At 38.4% G+C, this 20,800-nt stretch overlaps 1 protein-coding gene across 1 annotated transcript in view; it reads left to right on the forward strand.

The window, feature by feature from the left end:
* Positions 1–20,800, forward strand: part of large2 (LARGE xylosyl- and glucuronyltransferase 2) — a 124,638-nt gene that overhangs the window by 94,465 nt on the left and 9,373 nt on the right. The window contains exons 4-11 of the mRNA XM_059348364.1: positions 3,859–4,148; positions 5,506–5,588; positions 10,142–10,265; positions 13,588–13,759; positions 15,500–15,604; positions 16,407–16,519; positions 20,066–20,191; positions 20,337–20,492. Coding sequence (XP_059204347.1) covers positions 3,859–4,148; positions 5,506–5,588; positions 10,142–10,265; positions 13,588–13,759; positions 15,500–15,604; positions 16,407–16,519; positions 20,066–20,191; positions 20,337–20,492 — 1,169 coding nt within the window. The remainder of the gene's footprint in view (positions 1–3,858; positions 4,149–5,505; positions 5,589–10,141; positions 10,266–13,587; positions 13,760–15,499; positions 15,605–16,406; positions 16,520–20,065; positions 20,192–20,336; positions 20,493–20,800) is intronic.

The raw sequence follows: 20,800 nt of genomic DNA on the forward strand, positions 1-20,800 counted from the left end.
TTAAGTGAAATGTCATCGATACGGGCTAGCGGGCTAACGCTATATATCACGTTGTAACATGAAAATATCATAATCATGAAATAACATGATAATTTTAATGTCATAACGTGAAATTATCATTATCTTGAAATAACGTGATAATATCACACATCCAGATGTGTGCATCACTTTTTAGTGTCCTCTGGAAACACTTCTGTTGTGTTGTGGTCTTTGCAGCGCGTTTTCTAAATGCTGTTCTTGTGTTGTCAAATTGATGATGTTTTTTCAATTTGCTTGTGTTTTGTGTATTTGCATGTGTTTATTAAGTTGCAACGCTGTGAGCTCTCAGGGCCACCGTAGTAATAAAAGAAGCAGACTTTAACCTGCAGTTACTGAAGTTTCTGTCCACTTGTTTTCTGCAGAAACGAAAGTGAAAACAACATAAACAAATCATCACTTTTTTTAAGTTGATAATCGAGCAGCTACAGATCAACATGCAGCTGGTGTTCAGTGGGTTTCTGTTTCTCTGAATGATGCTGTGAAAGCATTTGAGATTCACTGGGAACAGAAAAGTTGTAGCCGGACGGTTAAACAGTGAGATAAAATTCACTTTAAAGATAAGATAAGATCAGATCAGACTTTATTCATCCTGCAGTGGGGAAATGTAGTTGTCACAGCAGCTCAAGATACAGAAACATACTGTAGATTAAGAAGACAGAATAAACAAAATAAAAAATTAGACGTACAGTCATGGAAAAAAATATTAGACCAGTTTCTTAAATTTCTTGTTCATTTTAATGTCTGGTACAACTAAAGGTACTTCTGTTTGGGCAAATATAATGATAACAAAAATAATAGCTGAGTTTTATTTAAGAGCTGATATCTAGACATTTTCCATGGTTTTCTTGATAATAACCAAAATGATCATCATACATACACTCGATATACATTATATACATACATTTATGCTATTTGGCATTTACTATTAATACATATTTTTTGTGTTTGTTTGTTTGTTTGTTCTCCTGAGAGTACTTTGCATTATTCAGATATTGCACATTGGAGAAACTCTATTTCAGCATGTTAAATAGGCTAAATAGGTTGTTGCATGTAGTATGAACATCAGTGAATTAATCTATTTAAATATATGCAGAGATATACACAGTATAGTATGACATATATAATATAGAAATATAGAAAGTTCCTAACAGGTGTGAGGAGTTACGGCTTCAACACATATAAATCGTTTAGTTTCTCTTTTTTTATTTTTTTTATTCGCCCTCTCTCCATATCTTTCCTTTCAGACTGCAGTCAGGAAGTTGGCTGCATAATGTGGAATATTTTGGCCTAAATGTCAATAAGCTCTATGAGAAACTGCTGTTTCTCGTCCTGACATTATTCTGTGGGTGTTGTTTACATTGCAGAACAAGTTGTCTCTGCTGCCAGGATTCTGTTTGATTCATCAGTTCCTGTTGTTAGGGAACGTCTTTGCCAAAAAGTTTATTGATCAGCTGAATTTGAGTTGCAACAGCTGCAAATTTAAGGTTTGTCTGCAGAGTTGGTGTCTGGTTAAATCTGAGCGAAATAGTCTCAGTGGCGAAGCGTGAGGCTGAGGGATCTTTAGTCTGAATCAGTGAATTAGTGATAGTGACAGCGATAGTGTTGGCTAATACCTCTGGCTAGTGTAACCTTAAATAACACGGAAACGCTATCTTCATGCTTAGCTGTCAGTTAATAAAGTTTTGTTTTTACTGTTTTCAATGGATCAAACTGATGCGGAAGAAAGAGCTTAAATCTCCGCTTAGCATGCTAATCATGAGATAGCACATCATGCAGTATGCTGCACTAAAAGTACATTAACATGAACCCAATTTGCTGATATACTACATTGCATGTAAGCATCTCATATCAAATGATTATGGGCTTTACGCTAAGCAACACGAATGTCATCCCTGAATTACATAGTAATGCAACATAAGAAGTGAATAAAGCTAAATCTCTGCTTAGCATGCTAATCGCGAATAACAGAATTTGCACATTACAAGCACACCACTACAAGGTCTGCAACTCCATAAAACACACTATTTGAATATTATTGGAAAATCAAACCCTGCAGCGCACTTTAAAACTCAGAAAGATAAATAGGCTAAATAGACTTACAGATGAGATGAGTCAGGCGTGAAAATCCAGAGCGAGTTGGGTTACTGACCAGGTGGAGGCCTATCACACAAGGGGGCGGAGCTCCCCTAAAAGGCGTCCGATCGGAAACAGTGCAATGCTGCAACACGTCCTACGTAAATAATAATGTTTTTTTGAAAAATGAATTCAAAAATCTTCAAAATTGAGGATGCACACCTTCGTGGCATGCGCAAGCCACATACGAAATCTGAGGTCAGTCTGACTAACGGTCAGCGAGATATGCCCTAGACACACACACACACACACACACACACACACACACAGATGCTTCTTGCTTTTATAGGTAGATGTCTTTACTTGTTGCCTCAGTTATTTATTTCAGGAGTTCCGTCCTAGGTAGGGCGGAATATCAGAGCAACATTTAGAAATTTTTTTTTACAATTTAAGTAAAAAATGTTTAATTAATTGCGAGAATAGAGTCATAAATATTTAATGAATTATGAGAATAAAGTCAAAATTATTTAATTAATTATGATAATGAACTCGAAAATATTGAATTAACTACGAGAATGAACTCGAAAATATTTAATATTTATTTTATTCTCGTAATTAATTCAATATTTATGACTTAAATTTCGTAATTAATTTTTTTTTCAAAATTTGGCCCTAATACTCAGGCATATTTATTTATATATGTATTTGTATTTATTGACTTAAATTTGACATCAGAGAGCTGATCAATCTGAGCCGTGTTTGGCCGACATGTTGTTTTATTATTATTATTATTATTATTATTATTATCATTTTATTATTATTATTGTTATTATTATCATATTATTTAATTATTATATAATTATTATTAGATTTGACTGTGATTCAGTGGAGCTCAGTATAGCTGCTGCAGAGTCAGTCTGAGTTACACTTTGAGACTCAAACAGTTTCACTGTAAGTCCACTAAATTCTTATCTTCAGCCTCAGAAACAACTTCATGTTATTCAGAGCTCATGCATCTCTGTTCACACTCGTATTTTTAACGTGTTTAGTAACAAACGTCACACAGCCGGTCTGTCAGCAGAGAGAGGAGGAGGAGAGGGAGTGAGATGAACAAATCTTCAAGTGTGAGACTCAGGAGAACCAACGTCTCTGTTCCATTAACTGGAAAGACACGAGCTCATGCTGAGTGCAGGTTTACACCTCCAGGAGACAGAGACGTTAACAGCTGCTATATTCAATATGATAAAATATTCATGTTGCCTTTTGGTGAAAACATCTGCATTCCCTTCACATGCTACATATATAGAAAAGTGTTCAGTTTGGAGGGTTTTGTACTTGTTTCTTCATGTCCAACTAATGTCTTTAAATATTTGTGTTCACTGTCCAAACCCAAAATATATTCAGTTTAAATGATACAAAACAGAGAAAAGCAGCAAATCTGCATATTTAAAAGGCTGAAAACAGTATTTTCTGATATTTTTGCATGAAAAATTCCTTCAACACTTCAGAGTTTTGGGCTATTTTGTCCCTTTCCATTCTGACTGTATATACCACTTAACAAATGTCGTCTCAGTGTTGTTCTTAAACATCATTATTTGTTTATTTGTTTCATAAGTTGCAGCTTCACATGCTTTATAAAGAGTAAAGTGTTCATTTTGGAGGTTTTTATTCTTGAGCATGTACATGTGCATGCACTGGGCGCAGACAGTGAAATGACAGTAAAATAATATTTATGATCCTCCCCAGATGGCCGCTCCCTCCTCCTGGCTCCCTGTCTGGCCGACACACCGGCGGCTCAGGTCCTGGAGCGAGCCGTGCTGGAGTCTCGGGTCCGAGAGGTGGAGGAAGAGAACCGGCAGATCCGGCTGCAGCTCAGCCAATCACAGGGCACCGCCGCCCAGCCACAGGAGGGTAACTACGGCAACCAGCAGTGGGGAGCATCCGCTGACACGGGACCCGAGGATGGGGACAACACGGCCGAGGAGAAGAACAACCACACGGAGTGTCCTCGATCGCCCACCGTCCAGAAGTGTGAGGTCGGGAAACACTTAATAATACACAAAATAACATATGTTTGTGGTAATTTAACCCTCTGAACCAATGTTTTCTTTCAGCAATCGCCAGAAATCTACCATGTATTGTAGAAAGAAACTGTAAAAACAGACGTTATCGTCAGAGTTTGAACTTTCTGACGATCCTTGAATGGATCATCTGTTTCTAAAGTTTCCGTTATAAAAAGTGACCAAAACTTGTTTTGAATGTTGATATTTGTGTCAGAATCTCTTTATTCTACATGGATCTTTAAAATAAAATTAATAAAGCGTTTGCACTAACCAGATCCTGTTAAAAACAGGATTCTGCTCCTCAGAGACACTATGAAGACATGATTGATTCTGCTGAGACCAACGGCCACGTGACAAATATTCACTGAAAATCTGTACACAGAGCAGAGAGGAGAGGACAGGAGAGGAGAGGCTGTTTACACAGAGCAGAGAGGAGAGGACAGGAGAGACTGTTTACACAGAGCAGAGATGAGAGGACAGAAGAGGCTGGAAACATGACAATACGTCATCGTGTACAATATTTAGGCAATTTTCTGGGCAATTTTGTGATTTTTTTTGTCATTTTATGATTTTTTTTTGTCATTTTGTGCCTTTTTTGTCATTTTTACAACATTTGTTACACTTGATGAGACTTGGAAAAGTGTTTACCATGTATATAAATCTTATTCCAATTTTCAAAACATTGTTTATCAGATAAATTCAACTTTTTTCTGATTTCTGTCATTCTAACTGTGTTATTCAGCACAAAGCTGTAGCTGTGGGATTTAGATTTTTATATGTTGCAATGAAACACGAGGACACAGAGAGGAAAAAACACCCTGAAACTGCTCGTTCGGGTTCAGAGGATTGAGATTGAGTCTGAAGCTTCATGTGTATATTTACAGTAAACACAACGCAGCGTTTCATATAAACTAAGGTACACAGAGCCCGCCGCAGGTTGACAGGGACTGAAATCTGAGGGAGCACACCCATAGCTTTGATGTGGTTTCCAGCCTTTGAGCTCCAACTTTTCAAAGGCTTTTTGCTGCTGAAAAAGCCAATGACGTGAAATCATACATATCTGAGAGGCTAAATATGAAATTTCACATCAGAGGGGAGAGTCAATGTCCCGGCGACTGCTCGGAAACCAGAAAGTGGAGCTTCAGTTTTTTTTGCTTCACAGAAGCAAAAAAACTCCCTGAGACGGATCGCTGTGGTCGCACAGAATCTGTCTGCAGAATCTGTTAAAGAGACGCTGTGATGAAAGCTGTCAGCCCGGGGTGAGAGCTGGAGACGAGTGAAGTGAGATGACTTCTAGCTGTTAAACTTGTCCTGTCTTCTGTCCCTGCAGCTCATCCATGTAGCGTGCGTTTGTGCCGGTCACAATGCCAGCAGAGACGTGGTCACGCTGGTCAAGTCCATCCTCTTTCACAGGTGAGTCGCTGCTTTCATGTTCCCACGCTGAGCTTTCATCCCTCACTGTTTTTTCTTCCTCTCTCTGAAGCTGAAGTGGACCAGAGTCTTGGGAAGTCTTCAGTGGTAGGAAACTGTAAAAAAGAAAATCCTGATAGAAGGATTTTAGAAATGAAAGGATGACCTTTTAATGAAAGCAGCTGAGAAACCCTTAACTCTCTCAACAGCTTTTCTCTCACTTTAAATAAAGATTAACCAGAACGTTTCTCAGGAAGTTGTGAGTGTGCCGGGTACTTAAAGGCTGACATTACCAGTACAAAGTGTTAATATCAGAACCTGAATCTGTGAGGCGTAGAAGCTACATGCTGTGGGTGTTAGAGAGTTTCTGTACTGCCTACATTGTGTGGACTAGAACAAGTTTTGAGGACTTTTCAGCCTTCTTTCAAGGTCTGTTTGAGGGTTAAGAATTCATTTCAAGGTTCATGCTGCAGTTAGGATCATGGTTGGGGTTTGGCATTGTGATGTAGCTCATTAAATATAGAGACTTTTCAGACCCTGTTTGCGACTTTATTCATAAAAAAAATATGGTGAGATGGTAATACTATGTCGAGCGGGGCTCTTTTACAGTAATATCACGCTCTTTCCCAGCAGGTCATTGGGTGGGAAATTCCAACAAAACTGATTTAAATAATAATAATAACTTAAATTTATATAGCACCTTTCAAGAAACCCAAGGATGCTTTATAATTCAATACAGTAGGATGACTATAAATTGGGCACTGATGAGGGGGTCAGTGAGCCAAAAAGTCTTTGTGAAGAGATGGTGCTTGAGAAGTTTTTTGAAAATGTCTAAGGATTATTTAAAACAGGAGAAGGAGTCACTAACACATCCTCCATTTACAGTCACAGTACCAGCACTTAAAATTACCGACCTGTACAAATTAACCCTACATAAACATGACAACTATGGTTAATTTGTACCGGAACATTATAAAAAGAAACAAGAATAAACATCAGAATGAATGGATGAAGCATCATGGGATACCACATCTCTACGAGATCCAAAGTGTTGTAACTATAGCACTATGAATATTTTGAGGAGAAATGTTCTTTTGAATCCAATTAAGCAAGTTGGTGAAATGCTTTAATTCACACAAAAAAAATAATATCAGCCAAATTAGTGGAGATTAATTTAATTGAGCAGTCACATATATAAAAGTCAGACCGTGCATGCACAGTGACATCATAAATATGCAAATTTGCAGATTGCGTTTTCTGGTGACTTTTAGCATCTTTAGGAGCTTTTGTGTCAACTAATTTCATTGGAAAACAATTGGCAACTCTGCTGTAGATGCAGCTGTGATGAGTGTAAAAGGTCTATTAGTGCGCTTTCACAATCCAAAGATTAGTCCGTTTTAGTCTAACTCAGCTGGTTAAATCCTTGTTCCAGTTCGTTTGTGAACTCTGGTTTGGTCCCCGACCTCCTTTGAGAGGGTCTCTAGTACTGGTTCCATTCACTGTTAACGTAATCCGACCAGAATCTGACCAGATTAAAGGAAATGAACCAGAACGCTAACTTGTCATTGCAGAATGGTCAACATATTTCTCACAATAACAGAATATTTCCTTGGTGGTAGATCAGATGGTGGTTGGAGCATCAAGGCTCTCCTTCTCTGGTTCTACAGCTGTATGATCGCAGCACATCGTCTGTGGAAATAATGGATGTACACGTTGTTGACGCCCCTGAGCCTCACCAGGAGCTCCTTCTGACCTTTTCGCTCCACGTTAGTTTGGTGTACACCAGAGCAGATTACGGATGGTATAATCAAACAGACTCCCTTTGTGATCGATTCCACCTTGCTTTGTTTACATTCTTCACCGCCAGCTTTCCAACCAATCAGAAATAATAGTGCGAGTGTTTCAGCCTTCCACCTTCGTACATGCCCCTCTGCAAATCTTTTTTTTTGGTCCGTTTACATTTCTGCTCTGTGAGAGAAACCATACTGAATATAAAAGCAACCAAATGTATCAATTTCACTTTGAATAAGACAAACCAAACTGATTGGGGTTGTGAAAGAGCCCTAAAACTCCTAAAACACAACAGCGGTATAGGGTTAGATCAGAAACACTGTTTGTTTGTTTGAACTCATGTAGTCTCGGTTGTGTTTCAGCCACGTGTTAAACAATTTTCAGAAACTAGAAGCTGTGACCTTTCAGATGAAGCCTCATACATGTATTTAGCCCTCACAGTTCTTCTGTTATAAGCTTTGACTCAAAAACATTTTTTGTTCCAACCCTGACCCTAACTCTCCCCTACAGGTCGGCTTTGAGACGGTTATGAAGATTGCACTTTTCAAATTCAACATTTATTCCAAAACCCAGTCACAGAAATATAATTACCATGTGGGAGACAAAACTTGGCTGAACATGTTGATCTAGATTTCATGTTTGGAGGAACTGAGCAGGACAGAAAACTGTGACGGTCTGTTCTGTCTCAGTTCGTACAGAACTCCTGTAACTCGTCTGTTTATTCCAGTTTCATGTCTGCAACCACAACACTTTTTCCTACATTTTCACTGAAAATAATATATTAGATTGTGGGAAAGAGAACACGTTTTCTTGCAGTTTTCCAGCTCCTGGCCACTCCATAAACACCCCTTTTAAGTCTATGATTGCACAAAAACATAAACTGCAATTTTGTAAAAACCTGCTTTAGTAGCTATCAAAATGGTAATTGAACCCAATAAAGTCCAGAGTCTTGCAAACCATGTATTTGAGGTTTGTTCATGCCATTTTTCCATTACTGTGTTTTGTAATTAATCCCATTTTTCAGAAAAGCTGCATGTTTTGATCTATTTTTTGCACTTCTTGGCAAAGCTGCAAGATGAGTTAAAATATCAAGCATTCTGTCTCATAAACACCCATTAAAAATCTATAACAGACTTATAATTGCACGAAAACATAAACTGCAATTTTGTGAAAGCTATCAAAATGGTCATCGATCAAAATAAAGTCCCAAGTCTTGCAAATCATTTATTTGAGGTTTGTTCATGCCATTTTCCCATTACTGTGTTTTTGGAAATGAAGCAGATTTTGCAGAAACAGTGCATGTTTTAACGTATTTTTTGCATGTCTTGGCAAATCTGCAAGCTGCAAAAAATCGTTATGAAATAGTTATGACAACTATTGGACCTTTGCACATGAGACAAGCTGGAGAAGATGTCAGGGTTTTCTTGCAAATCTTACAGCTCCTGACCACTCCAGCATTCAGTCTCATGAACACCCTTTAAAAATCTATAATTGCACAAAAACATAAACTACATTTTTGTAAAAACCTACTATAATAGCTAGTCTTGCAAACCATTGATTTTTATGTATTTTTTTAACATGTCCTTGCAAAGCTACAAGAAATGGAAGCCCATTTCCGACAGTTATAAAAATAAAAGTAAAAACTTGGCTTTTTTTCTCTCTCCATATTCCAATTATTTAAAACTTTTTTTTTATCTGATAATCTTCAATTTTGTCTTATAATTTTGACTTTTTATCTCATAATTTAAACTTTTATCTCATAATTTCCACTTTTTTATATCATAATTATGAATTTTTATCCTATGATTATGACTTTTGATCTCATAACTTCGACTTTATCTCATATATCTCAATTTTACATTTTTATCTCATAATTTACATTTTGATCTCATAATTATGGCTTTTTTTCTCATAATTATAATTTTTTTATCTCATAATTATACATTTTTATCTCAAAATTATGAGTTTTATCTCATAATTATGACTTTTTATTTAATAATTATACATTTTTATATCATAATGATACATTTTTATCTCATAATTATTACTTTGTATCTCATAATTTTGACTTTTTATCTCATCAGTTTTACATTTTATCTCATAATTATGACTTTTCATCTCATAATTTCAACTGACTTAATATGGAGAAGGGGGAAAAAAGCCAAGTTTTCCTTTTTTTTTTAACTGACGGAAATGGGCTTCCATAGTAAGATGAGTTAAAATATCAATATGAAAGATGAAGAATAATGAGAATAAGTATGACAACTAGTAGACCTTTGCACATGAGACAAGTTGTAGAATATGTTTGCTGTCCTACTTTTGTGTTTTTATGTTCAGGATTTATATGTTGAGCAGATTTCAGGGTTTTGTTGCTGTTTTGTGGATTCCTCCTGACCTCAATCAGCCATGCTCTCATGGATTTGAAACGCTTTTAAAGATTGAACCGTCATGTGGTTGTGTTTTGTTTCTGTGTGACCTCTGCTGCAGTCCCAGCTTTATTTTAAACTGATTTCTGAAAGCTCAACCTCTCAAGGGCGAAGCTTCATGTCTGTCACGTCTTTATCTGTTTAAAGTAGGTTTTGGCTCAGTGGGGTTAATGTGTTTTTTGTTGTAACAAAAACACTAATGCAACATGTAAAGCTGCTGGAGTTTGTTAAAGTTGAATGAGGAAGGAACAAGCTGTTTCAGTGGAACATAATCAGGGTTTTTTTTCCCAGCAGGAACCTCTTGACCTTGACTTCTCGTTTTCTTTTTCCGTTTCTCAGGAGAAATCCTCTCCACTTTCACTTCATCACCGACACAGTAGCCAATCGGATCCTGAGCTCTCTGTTCCAGTCCTGGATGGTCCCCTCGGTGCAGGTCAGCTTCTATGACGCAGATGAACTCAAGGTGAGAGGCCACACACACACACACACACACACACACACACACACACACAGAAACAGAGACACACACACAGATGCACATACACACACACACATACACACACACACACACACGCACACACACACGCACACACACAGACAGACAAACAAACACACACACACACACACGCACAGAAACACACACACACACAGCCACACACACAAACACACAGAAACAGACACACACACACACACACAAACTCACAGAGAAATAGACACACACACACACACACACACACACACAGAAACAGAGACGCACACACGCGCACACACACACACACACACACACACAGAAACAGAGACGCACACGCGCGCGCACACACACACACACACACACACACACATACACATAGGACACACACACACACACACACACACATACACATACGACACACACTCACTCACTCACTCACACACACAAAACCAGACACAGACACACAGAAACACACAGACCAACACACACACACACACTCTCTCTCTCTCTCTCTCTCTCTCTCTCTCTCTCCGTGCTCTGCAACGGGCCAAGGTGAGCCAAAGTCACTTCCTACATTTACCACATCAAAGAGAAACTGCAGCAGTGAGTGGAGTTAAATGTATTTATAAATCTCCTTTAACAGGAGAAAGAGATTCACATCAGAGCATCAAAGAGCCTGAAACATCAATACAGAGGCTGCAGACGCGTCTCTAATTCTAAAACAGGAGGTCGCAGCCCGCCTGTCACATGCTCCGTCACATTAACACATCACAGCATGTTTAAGCTGCAGCAGCGTTCACTGTGTTCCTGCTGCAGGTCAGTCTGCAGGTTAACCTCATTTACACTGACAAGAAGAGCATTTAAGACATTAACATCTAATGTCTGATAATTCTAGAGATGTGTCCACCTCTGTCTGTGTTAAATGCTTAAATAGAATATTAGAAACACCATTCAGTACATTAACACTTTGTCTAAACTAACCACAGAGGGCAGAGCGGGGCGGTCTGAATAAACTCTTATCTCACTTTACTATTATAAGGATATGAAATAGCACCAAATCAGACCTTATAAATAGAGCCTGACGGATATTATCGGCTACCGTATCGGTTATTGATTAATTTCCCCCTCTGGGATCAGTATCAGTTTAAAAAATCACTTCTTAGAAAGGTCTTGTTAAGATCAGGTGTTGGTCAGAAGTTACCAGTTTACAATAAAGGATAGTTCAGGATTGTGGACATAAAGTTGCTTGTCAGAAGTTTTGTGGATGCAAAACTTTTAGTTTGCTTTCCGAGCTCCGGGGTCGGAGTTCTGATCGTAGGATATAAAGTTCCTCCAAGCTGTCAGCTGCTAGCAGCTGCTGTGTGCTGAAATGCACCAAAAATATTTTTTCCTAACAGCCAGCTTCTCTTCTCTTGGGTGCTCCCGCTAAAATAATTGTATACGTTTAAATGTAATAGTTTTAGCTAGAAACTGACATTTTGTCAGTGTTTCAGCCCATGGTTGAATATTGGGGCACTGATTGTTTTCCCCTCTGGTGGGCGTGGAGCTCTGTTTCTGCAGCCGTGAAATAATTTTTCATTTTATCTCAAATCATGGAAGCCAAACTATAGCCCCTTTCATTTTGCCGTTTCATGCTGGGACATTTACAGCTCTGTAACATCTCATCTCCACTATTATTTTTTTCTGCCTCCAGAGGAGGAACATTGGTGGGACTGTTGGAAGCGGGACCACTATGAATGGGACATCCCGGCCAGCCAGGATATTTAACACACACCTCCACCTGGTCCAACAGTCATCCAACCACTGTTCACTGCAGCCGCAATCACTAACTTGGCACAGCGCCTGCCGCTAATTGTAAACAAACCAGCATGCTAACTGTACATGTGGTGTCCGCCGATGATCGTTAACTAACTGCCCTCGCTAACTGTGCACAGAGTGTCTGGTGCTTGTTGTAAACAAACGGAGGTCACTAAATGAACACATGCTGCTGCAGCACATATATACTGTACTGCTACAGAGCTAACTGTGTAGACTATTAGCATTGTGCTTCTGCACAGCACTGCTGCTGCTCTGACGACCACCTCTTTCCCCTCTGGTGGGTGTGGAGCTCTTTTTCTATAGCTGGGAAATTGTTTATCTCAAATTATGGAAGCCAACTTTGTTAGCAGCGACATCATATTGTGAAGTCAGGAGCTGTCAGGTTGGTGTTATAGGTCAGATCCACTCTCTCGTCCAACTATTGTCACCTCTGGCTCTAAACAAAGATGCCGACAGTCACAATGCCAAACTTGAGGCTTCAAAACTGTCTACAAAGTCCAAAACCGCTGGGTGACCTCACAGGACTAACATCATGTTGACACCAGCATGAACGACTGGATCCAGTCACATTTTCATGTCTTCAGATGTTGAAGGACGGTTTGATTCTCTGCACAAAAAACCTTGAATTCAATCAAGTATTCAATTTCACTCTCAGAGAGAAAAACTGAAGAATTAAAGGCGTCTAATTCAAGTGTTCTGAGGTTTCACTCAACAAAACCACAAAAGTGCTAAATTACCAACAAGAGCTTTAGATGCACTGAGAGGTCGCAGCAGCAGGGTTCGCTGTGAAAGCTCGTATGTGAAGCTGTGTGTTGACCGCGGGGCTCACAGTGGATCCATCAGATTCTGAGCTGCTTAAAGTTAAAGGATGGCAATCAGCGCTGCGGGGGTTACAAGCTTTTCTCCTGACAGCAACAATCAGTAATTGAGTCAGACGAGCTGTTGAAACACTTTTCTCCCAAAGTCAAGTGACACTTCAGCACAAAAACACCAAATCATTTATTTTAACGTCAAGTTGATGAATGTGCTCTCGAGAGTGACGCCGATGTAAGGAACGGGCTCGGAGGAGAGTGTGTGTGTGTGTGTGACTCCTGCACATCATCACATTCTCCTCCCTCTCAGTCTTTGTGCTGAACAATGAGTCCTTTGTGCTGTCAGATGCTTCGACCTGCAGCCTCTCTCTTCAGTTTTCATTAACTCACATTAAAGTGCAGAGAAACAGACAAGACTCTAAGCCGATTATATTTGCAGATGATGCACTTATGCAGATCCAATTACTCTGAATCAAGAGAATTAATTAAAAGACACTATTTGCAGATTCAGAAAGAGGAAAAAAAAACACATTGAGCCCCTGCCAGAATATGCTGAATGCGTCTTTGTGTAAACCCACACACAGAATGCTGCTCATAAATACTGAACACTGGATGCAGAGGAGGCTGTAAAGAACCTGGAGGAATGAAATGTTTCCTGTCTTCTTGTGTGTCTTGTGTTGCAGTCCGAGGTGTCGTGGATACCCAACAAGCATTACTCAGGTATTTACGGCTTGATGAAGCTGACGCTAACCAAAGCTTTGCCCTCAGACCTGAGCAAGGTCATCGTCCTCGACACTGACATCACTTTCGCCACCGACATCGCCGAGCTCTGGGGCATCTTCAGGAAGTTCACTGGTGAGACTGTTTATACTATAATAAAGAAATCCTGAATATTAAGTCTGTCAATACAGTGTGAAGACCAGGGGTGAAAGAAGTATTCAGATCCCTTACTTCAGTAAAAATACTAATACCACACTGTAGAATTACTCCACTACAGTTTAAGTTCTGCATTCAAAAGTACAAAAGTAAAACTACAACGGTATCAAAATGTACTTAAAGTATCAAAAGTAAGAGCACTTGTAATGCAGAATGAACCCACTCGGATTGTTTTATATATGCTAAATATATTATTGGATTATTATTTTTGATGCATTTATGTAAGCAGGATTTTAACTTCTAAATCTACTGTTACGAAGTTTAATTTAAAAACATGTCTCATTTTAAATTGATCATGTTTTTATGTTAAATCTCGACCTGAAAAGTAACTAAAGCTGGCAGCTAAATGTAGTGGAGTAGAAGTATAAAGTTACATAAAATGGAAATACTCCAGTAAAGTACAAATACCTCAAAATTGTATCAAGTACAGTACTTGAGTAAATGTACTTAGTTACATTCCACCACTGGTTAAGACTTTGTAGGAGGATCAGTTGTGCAACACAAAGTTTTGACCTGATCATGTTGCTGCAGCACCTTATAAATCCAGTCAGATTGTATTGAGTCCCTTATGCTTCAAATGAGCTCATGACGTCACAATGCATTCAAGAGTTAAAGCAGTTTGTGTAAAATATGCCACAACCAGTTACAGGGAAGTCATACATAGGGTTGCAAAGGGGTAGAACATTTCCGATAAATTTCTGGTAAATTTCCAGAAACTTTCCATGGGAAGTTCAGCTGGGGAATTTTGGAAATTCACAGAATTCTGCAACCCTAGTCATACAGCATATTTAATATATATTTTATATATATATATATATATATATATATATGTGTGTGTGTGTGTGTGTGTGTGTGTGTATATATATGTATGCATATATATATGTATGTATACATATATATATAAATATATAAATGTATATATAAATTTATGTATATATAAAAGTGTCTGCAGTTTATGAGATAAACAGCAAACTAAAAATCATATTTTCAGCATTACACAAATACTATAAGTCTGATTGACATGAAACTTTTTGTGGAATTTTGGAGTTGATCTGTATCACAGAGCAGATGCACAAATTATTTGTTATAGGTCGGAATGCTGGAGACATTCATCCCAATCCCACTTTTCCAACTATTCCTTCTTCTCAGACATTCCAGGCAGCATGGCAGCTATTCAGCATCCAACATTCCAACCTCAGTTTCTACAGATGTTGCATTCTTTAGTTTTTGTTAAAGTTGTGGAAAAAAAGGCATTTGTGCTGCATTCATGTTGTGTCTGGATTATCAGAAAAATGAGTCCCAGCTGGGAAAAGTCTCATTAATGCCTTGTGAGAAACAAATAACATCTAATCTCTGTAGCGCTCATCACAATTTAAAGCTCATGAACACAGCGAAGTCAGAAAAACAACCTCAGGAAACAGATTCCCTGAAGAAACATGTGAATGCACTGTTGGTGGTTTCTGATTGTGTTCCAGTTTCATTTGTATTAACTTGTCGCCGAAACCAAACCAGCAGCTAAACTGTGAAACAAGAGGTTCTCTTCTATTTGTATTATTCATATCGTAAACAAGAGCATGTAGAGAACAAGTATGTAGAAATAATTTTAGAAAGTAACACCTGGAACTTTGAGCTGATCAGAGCTGTTGTTTGTGTGTGCAGATAAGCAGGTGATCGGCCTGGTGGAGAACCAGAGCGACTGGTACCTGGGGAACCTGTGGAAGAACCACAAACCGTGGCCGGCGCTGGGACGAGGCTTCAACACGGGTAACAGCTGCTTCACCGGACAGATCCTCACAGACACATTCTGACGAGTTCATTACAGAGAAGAGGCTGTAGTGGCAAATTAACACAGCTCACAGCCCTGAGGTCAGATTACAGGCAGAGAGCCTCCCAACTTTGATAGAATCAAAAAAGTAGCAGGAGATGTGTTCAGAGGTTCATGCAGCAGAGTTTTATTCTTGCAAAGGTCAAGAGATCATAACTCAATGAGTTCCCTGGTTGAAACCACATGAGACTGAATAAACAGCGTTAAAACATCAGTTTATATGTCATACAATCTTCCTTTTTCTCCTTCTCTCATTGGTGGACTCTCCCAGGCCCCCCTCTTTCAATATGTATCCTTGTAAACATGAGATGTGGTTTACACCCTTTAGGTGATCATACTACTGTGTTTTCTTTGTTAGAGTGGTTTGAGGCTATCAGGCGATGGCTGGGTTCATTTTGCCTGTTTTTCATCTGTGGAGGACTGAAGTTTCTGTTGGTGTCAGCATTTTTACCTTCCATATTACCTTATATGGGCACTAAGACTTCTTGTGTTTTGTTCTTAATACTAGATGAGTTAGGTTAATTTTTCTTTAAGAATAATCCCCACTAATTATGATAACCTTCAAAAACATCCTTTTCGAAGTGATTGCTCAATGTATCTCAGGTTACAGCTCTCAGTATGACACACACTCTTGGATTAAATGCATACACTGTTTTGTAATATTTTCTCAAACAAGGCTGACATGCGAGTTTCCGAAGAGTTTGAAGTCCTGTTTGTGAGTTATTTCCTTCCTTGCTGCAGGCGTCATCCTGCTGTACCTGGAGCGGCTGCGGCGGATCGGCTGGGAGCAGATGTGGCGGCTGACGGCCGAGAGGGAGCTGATGAGCATGCTCAGTACGTCTCTGGCAGATCAGGTCAGTTCACCTTTCTCTACTCTGCGTTAACACTCGTCAAGTCACTTTATCTGCTCGAGGAAGGGCCGACGTGCCAGACTTCATCTTATGTAGAAGAAGACATTCAGAGGTCACCAAACATGTCAATTTATCTTCTGTGATTCGTGAATCTAGACTGCCGATCTCAAAGAAATCTGGCCAGAAGTTTTGAGGAAATCTGTCTTTATCTACTTCATGTAACAAAAAACATCCTTCACACTGATTTATAAAGGCTGCACATTCTGGTGGTGTTTATATTTGGAGTGCAACTTACTGTTATTTATTTTTTATATTTTGCACCGAACTCTGACTCTTTTATATATAAATGTACTTTTTGAACTTTGTATTTCAGCGGCTGCACATCATGTTAAAGTTTTATTTTCTCTTATGATCTGCAAGGTCAATACTTTATATTCAGTAACTTTTTTGAAAAATAAACACAGAAACACCCTTTATAAAACCACACTTGTTGCATCATAGAGTGGTTTTAGAGAAATGCAATTTTAAATGTATTTTCTAGAAAATCACAAATATGCCTGAAAGACCTTTACAGCATAAAAAACCCTCCAAATTATAATATTTTTTGCATTTTTGTTTGTGCATTTCAAAGCATCAAGGACACGAACAGGCAAAGTTAAAAACAAGCTGCAGAGTAGCAAAACATTGTAAATTGAAACAAACAGTATATTAAATCAATACAATAATCTTATAAAAGTTTTAGCCACAGAGACTGAATCAGACAAGGAAAAAACAACAACTTTTAATTTCTTTATTAGTCCCACAAACGGGCAAATTTTCAGTGTTGCAGCAGCAAAAATAGAAAGAAGCATAACTAAAATAACAATAAATAATAAACTACAAGAAATATAAAAATATTTAACAAGTTAAACAAGAAGAAATTTGGAACAATATCTACAATATAGTTGAAATTGCACCGTTACACAGAGATAGTTAGATTTTATTTGTATTCATTAGTTTGTCTCAAGTATCTACATTTCATAATATTGTCAGTGCTGTGCTGTCAGGAGTATTTATGTTTTATACATACAGTATAAATACAGTCTGAGTCTGAAGTGGATCGTCCTTCTGTCACGTCTTTGTTGTTCAGTTCAGTTCAGTTCAGCTGCGTTAAAGTTGTGCAGAATGATTCTTCTGTGATCTGAGCTGCATCATCTCAGTCTGTTTACACTCAAACATCAGGATCTGCAGTGTTTGTCTGTCGAGCTTTGACCGGCGACGCTGAATAATCCACACATCGTCTTTTATAAAAGAGCCTACAGAGAATAAAATACAGCTCAGGGTTGCCAGGGAACCAGAAATATATAATATGGTTTATTTTTCTCGTGAAGAGTCGAGCTGCAGCGTTTCAACCAGGGCAGAGACTTTAATGCCACAATGACTCACACGCTGTTTACTGGTTCAGGAGAAATACAAACAAACAATGGGTATCAGCAGCTATCTGCCCCATCATTAAGGCCTATTCACTCATTATATCACAGTGCAAACACGCCCAGAATGTTTTGAAGCTCCTTTTTACGCATGACTGCAATGATCCAAGTGGCAGAGTTTAACCCCGTAAAGCCAAATGTATCATATTTGATACACAAGTTTTTGAGACATCTACATCATCAGTGTTATATTTTTTTCCCTGAAAAACCTGATGTGTACAATCAGATACATGCAGTACCTGGATAATCCACTAGGAATCAGTAATTAATGTATCAGAGGGTCTCCACTTGAGACATCCAATATATTCAAGAATATTTTTTTCAATTTTGAAAAAGTTAAGATAAGAAAATCCTTCAAATTGTTACTGATACTTCAATATGAATAATTAATGGACTGATGTAATGTTTATTAATTAATATTTCATAACTTAATTTATAGCAAAACTGTGTTGTGTGTATCAAATTTGATACAACAGGTATTAACAACAACTTATTTGAATATATGTCAATTGTATTTTTTCTGCATTTCACACATTATGCATTACATAAAGCAACATTAAGTCTTTTTCTCATTTAGGTGAACTAAGTAAAGGACATAATTAGGTATATTTAGAGTAGAATTGAGGTATCTCTCAAACAATTCAAAGATATACATACATTTTTGTGTGTGTGTGTATTTTTAGATGGCAAAGAAATTGAGCATTGCAGATGTGTTTAAGATAAACAAACTGAGCAACAAATTGCATAAAAATACTAGATGGTTTCACCGGTGGATCCGTCATTGCTGCATGAAATCTTCATATCAGCAGATGTATGATGTTGTGTTACATGGGAAAAAAAATATTCTGTATGTTTGAGGAAAATGTTGAAAGGAAAGTCATAGTTTTAATTGGTTAAAAATGTTAGGTTTGTATGTTTTTGTTGGTTCAAGAAAAACAAACTGTGAGCCACAAATTGCACAAAAAGACCTGATGTATCAAAAATGATACAAATTAGAATTCATATATGCAAATTGATTAAAAAAAAAATGTTTTCAATAAACACTCCAGTTTAAAAAAAATATATATACTTTTCTGGCAATTATTTCATGGTTTAGGCTTTATAGGGTTAAATGCACCAGAGGTTAAAGCGTGCAGCCTAAATAACTCCCAGTCTGACACATACTTTGGCTGCTGTTTTTGCTTTAATGAACCCGACTCTGCTCTTTTAACTGTAAATATGCAGTAAGTGTGTCTGCAGAGATCAGAGAGGCGCAGCGGGTCTCCATCGATTATTTAAATCTCCACGGTCAGAACATGATTTAATATTAGTTCCTGACCGATAAGCTGGTCTGTGTTGATGTACACAATACTGTGCAAAGGTTTAGGCAGGTGTGAAAAAATTCTGAAAACAAAAGAATGCTTTCAAAAAGCGACTCTTTGTCTTTCCCACTACGTTATTCCTCTCTCCTACAGCGCCCATTACAAGTACATGCACATGGTAAATATTTATGCAAATTAGGTGATGACATCATTTAGTGATTTCTAGCGACTTTTAGGACAGCCAATAGCCTTTCCTTACTGAGGAGTTGGCAACACTGGCTATGGACATCACGAAAATCAGACTGAGCCAGAAATCTATTCATTTATTAACCTTATTTTCCATTAATATCATGTATTTTAAAAATGACCCTTCGGGAGCTGAGAGGAGCGTGCTGCCACTGAATGAGTCAGCCTTATATTTGTCCTTATAATTACACTTCATTTACCACCAGCTTTCTGCAAACATTAATGATTTCCCCCTACATATTACAGTTTATATGCAAACGAATTTTAGTTTGCATATTACCTCATTTAAATATGTGCAAATATAACCGAAGCACAGAGCACGCATTTGCTTGGCAGCACGGTTAGAGGTGCAGTTTACTCTTTCCAGGTGATTTGAGTATTACGCTGTTTGTTTTTGCCTAATTTGCACATGTTTAGCACAGTTTTTTTGTGAGTCATTTCTGTGACCATCCACCAGCAGAACCTGAGTACTGCTGTCAGTGTGTTACAGCTGTGTGTGTGTGTGTGTGTGTGTGTGTTCTCTATGTCTGCAGGACATCTTCAACGCCTTCATCAAGCAGAACCCGGTCCTGGTGCACCAGCTGCCCTGCTTCTGGAACGTCCAGCTGTCGGATCACACTCGCTCCGAGCAGTGCTACACCGAGGTGTCCGACCTCAAGGTACACACACACACACACGCAGTGATTTAATGCTGCTCAAATAACTTTAACTAAACACCTTTTAGTGTTAATACTTTAACTAACTTGATAAATATTAACACCAAAACATATTGAGTCACTGAGTTGTCATCCTGCTGTGTGTCAGGTGATCCACTGGAACTCTCCAAAGAAGCTCAGAGTGAAGAACAAACATGTGGAGTTCTTCAGGAACCTCTACCTGACCTTCCTGGAGTACGACGGGAACCTGCTGAGGCGAGAGCTGTTCGGCTGCCCGAGTCAGGCCAGTCCGGAGAGCGCCCAGGTTAGAGACACACACACACACACACACACACACACAGAAAAGTGCGGTCAACAAATATATTTACATGCACGCTGAATTTTACCAGCTGAAGCCGTTATATTTTTTTCAAGGATCCCAAATTAAATTATTCAGTGTGCAGCAGGTTTTTTGGTCGGGTTTGCCAAATCTTGATCCAAATTTGTTTAATTATTATAACTCGTCCTGGTGTGTTTACAGTCTTAGGTGCCAAAACTGGCCCAAGGAGGAGAAACCTTAATGCTAAATAAAAAAAAATATCCAGTCCCAAGAAACAAATGTGGCAGGAAAGA

Source organism: Centropristis striata, chromosome 2, assembly GCF_030273125.1.
Source record: "Centropristis striata isolate RG_2023a ecotype Rhode Island chromosome 2, C.striata_1.0, whole genome shotgun sequence".
Taxonomy (NCBI): Eukaryota; Metazoa; Chordata; class Actinopteri; order Perciformes; family Serranidae; genus Centropristis; species Centropristis striata.